General features: G+C 40.8%; 1 protein-coding gene across 2 annotated transcripts in view; it reads left to right on the top strand.

Annotated features, from left to right (window-relative positions):
- snip1 (Smad nuclear interacting protein) overlaps positions 1-7,500 on the top strand; it is a 10,571-nt gene that overhangs the window by 2,738 nt on the left and 333 nt on the right. For both annotated transcript variants that reach the window (XM_061958645.2, XM_061958637.2), the window contains exons 3-4: positions 4,611-5,152; positions 7,278-7,500. The exon at positions 7,278-7,500 is cut by the window's right edge and continues 333 nt beyond it. In XM_061958645.2, the coding sequence (XP_061814629.1) occupies positions 4,611-5,152; positions 7,278-7,500 (765 nt within the window). The remainder of the gene's footprint in view (positions 1-4,610; positions 5,153-7,277) is intronic.

The raw sequence follows: 7,500 nt of genomic DNA, 5'->3' as shown, positions 1-7,500 counted from the left end.
TATATATATATATTAGGGATGTCCCGATCCAGGTTTTTGCACATCCGATACCGATATTGTTTTTGCATTTCCGATCCGATCCCGAAACTGACCGATACTGCCCTATCCGAGCATGTATTAAAGTTTAAAGTTATTTAGCCTACTTAGTTATCAGAATCATGTTGAAAAGGGTTTTAGTACTCTTGATAACAACTAGCCAGCTGAATTAGGGGAGTTTGAATAATACACAATGGTTGGTAACAAGAAACTGACCTGTTTATTCAAGGATAAACACAAAATAGACAAAATTATACATGACAAACAGAAATGGCATCATTGAACTAGGGCTGGGCGATATGGCCTTTTTTTAATATTGCGATATTTTAAGGCCATATTGCGATACACAATATATATCTCGATATTTTGCCTTAGCCTTGAATGAACACTTGATGCATATAATCACAGCAGTATGATGATTCTATGTGTTTTGATTGATTGATTGAGACTTTTATTAGTAGGTTGCACAGTGAAGTACATATTCCGTACAATTGACCACTAAATGGTAACACCCCAATAAGTTTTTCAACTTGTTTAAGTCGGGGTCCACTTAAATTGATTCATGATACAGATATATACTATCAGATATATACTATCATCATAATACAGTCATCACACAAGATCATCACATTGAATTATTTACATTATTTATAATCCAGGGTGTGGAGGGGGGCGCCGGATGTAAGTGTCAAAAAGACAGCCAAAAGAGTTTGATATGAGAATAAATCTAAAGTTAAAATATATTGCGCAGGCGAGCACCTTAGAGGGAGCTTTGCTCGCACGGCTGCGCTAGCATCACAGCTAACGTTAGCCATGCTGCTACCTCTCTGCTCCAGGAGGACGTATACGTATGTGACGTGTGTAAGAAGGTGCACTTGCTGTCTGTAAGAGGGAGACACAGGACAGAGTGAGAAGAGCCTGTCGTGTAATGCCAGCAGCTAAAAGCAACTGCGTGCCTGTGGATGTGTTGAAGGTGTGCTGGCAAATGCGGAACGGAAATTACGGAGCAGCAGAAAAGTGGAATGTATTATTTAAATCGGTGCGTTGGAAAACACGGACCGGAGTTTTTTTTAAACTGGATCTGGATCGGCATTTTCCCATGCTTTGCCGATACGCAATTTTTGGCAAATATCGGCAGCCGATCCGATCCAAATATCGGATCGGGACATCCCTAATATATATATATATATATATATATAAATAATGGAGTAGTGGGTAGAGCGGCCGTGCCAGAAACCTGAGCGTTGCAGGTTCATTCTTCACCTCTTGACATCCAAATCGCTGCAGTTGTGTTCTTGGGCTGGACACTTCACCCTTGCCCCCGGTGCCGCTCACACTGGTGAATGAATGATAGGTGGTGGTCGGAGGGGCCGTAGGCGCAAACTGGCAGCCACGCTTCCGTCATTCTACCCCAGGGCAGCTGTGGCTACAAATGTAGCTTACCACCACTAGGTGTGAATAAATGATGGATTCTCACTTCTCTGTGAAGTGCTTTGAGTGTCTAGAAAAGTGTTATATAAATGTAATCCATTATTATTTTTATATATATATATATATATATATATACATATATATTTGTGTGTATGTATTGCAGCCTCCTGCGATAACGTGGTATATCACTGTGGTGCATTGCATTTACTTTGGAACTGGGAATGGCGCCACAGCCTCGGTTTGAGCGTTCCAGTTACAAGGTCAGAAATCAAGACGGCCACACCCACAAAAGCTATTTTTGCGCTTGCCCTGTCTGAACATAAACAACATATTGGAAAATAAGCAGTCCTTCTGCAACCTTCAAACACAGTGGATGAAGAGGAAACAACTCTTATTTGTTATTGTTAGCGGTGTAGAACGTATATACCGCATGAAAATAATGTTTACACTAGAGTAACATTACCATTAGGGATGTCCGATAATGGCTTTTTGCCGATATCCGATATTCCGATATTGTCCAACTCTTTAATTACCGATACCGATATCAACCGATACCGATATCAACCGATATATACAGTCGTGGAATTAACACATTATTATGCCTAATTTGGACAACCAGGTATGGTGAAGATAAGGTACTTTAAATTAAAAAAAAGGTATATAAATAAATTAAAAACATTTTCTTGAATAAAAAAAAAAGTAAAACAATATAAAAACAGTTGCATAGAAACTAGTAATGAATGAAAATGAGTCAAATTAAGTGTTAACGGTTAGTACTATTAGTGGAGCAGCAGCACGCACAATCTTGTGTGCTTACGGACTGTATCCCTTGCAGACTGTATTGATATATATTGATATATAATGTAGGAACCACAATATTAATAACAGAAAGAAACAACCCTTTTGTGTGAATGAGTGTAAATGGGGGAGGGAGGTTTTTTGGGTTGGTGCACTAATTGTAAGTGTATATTGTGTTTTTTATGTTGATTTAATAAAAATTAAAAAAATGCCGATAAAAAAATTATACCGATAATTTCCGATATTACATTTTAACGCATTTATCGGACGATAATATCGGCATGTATCGGACATCTCTAATTACCATATATAAAAGTCCAACAATACATCGCATATGGCAGATTTAGTGCCACAAAAACTGATCAGAAGTGCTAATCACGGACATTATAGAAGCATACCTGCCAACTACTCCGGTTTTCCCGTAATTAGTACGGTTTTCATCAACCTATTCCGGGTTACGGTTGCAGTGATAAAAAATACGTTTTTTCATTAATTAAAAAAAAAATTTTTTTTTAAATGCGCGAGGCTATTTATAGCACCGCTGCCAAGCACGAGGCACCAGTTGCCATTGTTTCCAAACGAGCGAACGATCATGGAATCAGCTGGAGAAAAATCGCAAACGAGTCTTAAACCTAAAAGAAAACTGCAGTCATTCCGTGAAGAATACTCAAAAGCCTATCCGGGAATAATTATCCGTTCCAAAAAGGGTGAAAACTACGCGAATTGCACCTTATGCAGACAAGATTTTTCGATCGGACACGGAGGAATTAGCGATGTAAAAGACCACGTTGGAACAAAAAAACACAAGTCTAATTGTAGTTCCATGCTAATTACATTTTAATGAAGTAAACTTCTCATAAAGTTACCATATCATTTTTGCAGTATGATCAATCTGATACAATAAATTTGGATTTTAGCCACAAAAAGGTAATGACACCAATGTTATCTATTGGAATTGTTTGGTACTGTTATACTGTTAAAAGTGTTTATACTATTTATGCTTTCAAGTCCAAGTTGAAGAAATCTTGTTAAATGTTGACAGCATAACTACCAAAATACAGAAGTATGTCCTTAATATTTTTGCAGTGCTATTTCTGTTGAAAAGTTAAAATGATTACATTAGAGATGTGATGTGCCACTTTTCAAGTGTCTGATGGCTTAAATTAATTGTCATTCATTTTTCATATTTTGAATTCTTTTGAAAGGCTTACAAAAAAACTACATTTGAATTGTAATTCCATGCTATTGACAGGACTATTAATTTTAATGAAGTTAGCTTACCATGTTTACAGTATGATAATTGTGATAGAAATGTGAATTTTAGGCACAGAATATTTTTTACAATTGAACAAGGCAGTAGATTATACAAGCTTGGACAGAAAGTTAATAATGACACCAATTTTTTTTTTTATGGAATTGTTTAGTACTGTTTTACCATTTGTTTACTGTAAAAGTTGTTTATACTGTTTATACTTTCAATTAACAAATTGAAGTCTTGTGAAAGGTTGACAGGATAACTGGCATTAACTGTCAAAATAATTTCAAACTATTGAAGTTAGCTTACAGAATAAACATGTCAATCAACCCATATGATTTTTGCTGTTATATTTTTGTTTTGAAAAGTCACTGTGACTGATAGAAAAGTGATGGTTTTAGCAACATTTTAACCTGTCTGAATGCTAATAATCATTTTGCGTCGGGGGGCGAAGCCATGAACCCCCCACCAGGACTTTGTCCTGGACCTACCGGGGCCTGTGGCCCCTGGACCCTGGCTACTAGGTTTTTCTGATTTCAAAAGTTGGCAGGTATGGGCCGGGGTTTGAACTCACAACCTACCCATCTCAAGGCGGACACTCTAACCACCAGGCCACTGAGTAGCTGTGGCGTGCGTGCGTGCGAGAGAGAGTGATGTCATATGTCCAGGTCCAGCAAGATATGAATGTGTGCACCCTAACTTGGGGCGGCATGGCGTAGTGGGTAGAGCAACCGTGCCAGAAACCTGAGGGTTGCAGGTTCGCTCCCCGCCTCTTACCATCCAAAAATCGCTGCCGTTGTGTCCTTGGGCGGGACACTTCACCCTTTGCCCCCGGTGCCACTCACACCGGTGAATTGAATGATGAATGATAGGTGGTGGTCGTTGGCGCAAATTGCAGCCACGCTTCCGTCAGTCTACCCCAGGGCAGCTGTGGCTATGAAAGTAGCTTACCACCACCAGGTGTGAATGATTGATGGGTTCTACATGTAAAGCGACTTTGTGTACTTAGAAAAGCGCTATATAAATCTCAGTTATTATTATTATTATTATTATTATTAACTTGCTCCTCCTTCTCACCAAATGAACACAGGAGCGTGAGGAGCATCGCTCTGCCGGAGAGGACCACAGAAGAAGAAACGAGCTGCCGGAGGAGAGGCGCAGCAGGTGGGAATCGGACCGGCCCCCGGACAGAGACCGCAACGGCGAGCGGCGACGGGACCGCGACGCGGCCTCCTCCCAGCAGGCTGAGCGTCGGCATCACGACGAGCAGCGCCGGGAAACCCGCCGGCAGCGCGAGGAAAACCAAGAGCTGGACTTCGGACGTCCCGACAGCGGAGGTAACAGTCCGTCCGAGCCTCCCCCCGACAAGGAGAAACCAAACTTTGGTTTGTCGGGAGCGCTTACGGAAGACACGAACACGTTCCGCGGAGTCGTGATCAAGTACAACGAGCCGCCCGAGGCTCGCATTCCCAAGCGGCGATGGCGACTCTACCCTTTCAAGAATGACGAGCAGCTTCCAGTCATGTACGTTCACCGACAGAGTGCCTATTTGATGGGGCGACAGCGGAAAATTGCCGACATTCCCATTGATCATCCATCCTGCTCCAAGCAACACGCGGTGTTCCAGTACAGGTAAGAATAATATCTCTTCTTATAACAGGTGCTGTTTTCAACTTCATCACAGCAAAAACTATACCAACAACACCATTGGCTAGCTTATGTTTTTCAACCTTTTTTGAGCTGTGGCACATTTTTTGCGTTGATAAAATCCAGAGGCACACCACCAGCAGAAATCACTAAAAACGAAACTCAGTTGACAGTAGGGGTGTAACGATACACAAACATTTAGGTTCGGTCTGTACCTCGGTTTAGAAGTCACGGTTCGGTTCATTTTCGGTACAGTACGAAAACAACAAAATATAAATTTTTAGGTTATTTATTTGCCAAATTTGCAAAATCTTCCACCAAAAATATTTTTCTTAGTGAAATATTTGATGTGAAGTAATGGGAACCTTGGATAGGTCAATAATTCATAATAACATTGATTGGGGCGGTATAGCTCGGTTGGTAGCGCGGCCATGCCAGCAACTTGAGGGTTCCAGGTTCGATCCCCGCTTCCGCCATCCTAGTCACTGCCGTTGTGTCCTTGGGCAAGACACTTTACCCACCTGCTCCCAGTGCCACCCACACTGGTTTAAATGTAACTTAGATATTGGGTTTCACTATGTAAAGCGCTTTGAGTCACTAGAGAAAAGCGCTATATAAATATAATTCACTTCACTTTTGATTCAATATTATGTTTTGAGCAATGACAGTTTGAAAGAAAAAAAACAGCTTTGTTTTATTAGTCAACATTGCAACTTTTTCTAAATGACATTTAACCTTTAAGCTTTTTTTATTTCACTTTTGTTATGTTTTTGTTTATTTTAATAGTATTTTTAGAATGTGCCGCGGGCCTTTAAAACATTAGCTGTGGGCCGCAAATGGCCTCCGGGCCACACTTTTGACGCCCCTGCTATAGATAATAAAAAAATAAATGTGATAAATCTATGGATAAAAAGCAGAGCCTGGCGACGCATGCGCGTTTATCATAACTTTCTCTCTCTCTCTCTGTCTCTGCCCCTCCCTCACCAATGCTGCTGCACGCACAATTTGTTTTGTTTTTAACCCCTTCTTAACCCTGAACGTACATTGAAAATACACGCAACCCTAACTCAAAATGCCGGACATTTGAGGCATTTAAGAAACTCCGCCCTGACAGCTCCGCAAAAGAGGACATGTCTGGTGAAAAGAGGACGTATGGTCAGTCTATCCTAGCCCGTTAGCTGCTAGCATGCCGTGTGTTGTGCCTCGGTGTGCATTGTTTACACAACGTGCGTTACGCTACTTAATATGTCCGTGTGGAAACTTGTTCGGTACACAACCGAACCGACACCCCCGTAATGAAACGGTTCAATACAAATACACGTACCGTTACACCCCTAGTTGACAGTAAAAAGTCGTTGTCACAATTGTTGGGTATGACTTTAAAGCATAACCAAGCATGCATTAATATAGCTCTTGTCTCAAAGTAGGTGTACTGTCACCACCTGTCACATCACACCCTGACTTATTTGGACTTTTTTGCTGATTTCTGGTGTGTAGTGTTTTAGTTCTTGTCTTGCGCTCCTATTTTGGTGGCTTTTTGTCTTTTTTGGTATTTTCCTGTAGCAGTTTCATGTCTTCCTTTGAGTGACATTTCCCGCATCTACTTTGTTTTTAATCCTTCTTCGTGGGGACATTGTCATGTCATGTTCGGCTGTACATTGTGGACGCCATTTTTGCTCCACAGTAAGTCTTTGCTGTCGTCCAGCATTCTGTTTTTGTTTACCTTGTAAACAAAACTGAATGCTTTTAAAAAAGGCTTATTGATTGATTGATTGAGACTTTTATTAGTAGATTGCACAGTACAGTGCATATTCCGTACAATTGACCACTAAATGGTAACACCCCAATAAGTTTTTCAACTTGTTTAAGTCAAGGTCCACATTAATCAATTCATGGTATAAAAAAAAAAAAAAAACTTTTTAAAAAAGCCTCTTTTTTTTTAGATATATGTGTGCTAGTTCTAGTTTTTATTTTTATTTATTTGTATTATCTTTTTATTTATTTTTTTAACACACCGTAGCAATTTGAGGTTGTTTGCTCAATGGAAAGTGCTTTTTACAAATAAAATCTATTATTATTCAATTCACCTCACACATGTCTTCTTCTCCAGAATAGTGCCATTCACGCGGGCCGACGGCACCACGGGCCGCCGCGTCAGGCCTTACATCATCGACCTGGGCTCGGGCAACGGCACCTACCTGAACAACCAGCGCATCGAAGCCCAGCGCTACTACGAGCTGAAAGAGAAGGACGTGCTCAAGTTCGGCTTCAGCAGCCGCGAGTACGTCCTCCTGCACGAGTTCTCCGACACCAGCGAGGTGGACGCCAAGCAG

This window comes from Nerophis lumbriciformis, linkage group LG04, assembly GCF_033978685.3.
Source record: "Nerophis lumbriciformis linkage group LG04, RoL_Nlum_v2.1, whole genome shotgun sequence".
NCBI classification, from domain to species: Eukaryota; Metazoa; Chordata; class Actinopteri; order Syngnathiformes; family Syngnathidae; genus Nerophis; species Nerophis lumbriciformis.
The sequence above is the reverse complement of the archived record's forward strand: the minus strand, read 5'-3'. Positions and strand labels throughout refer to the sequence as shown.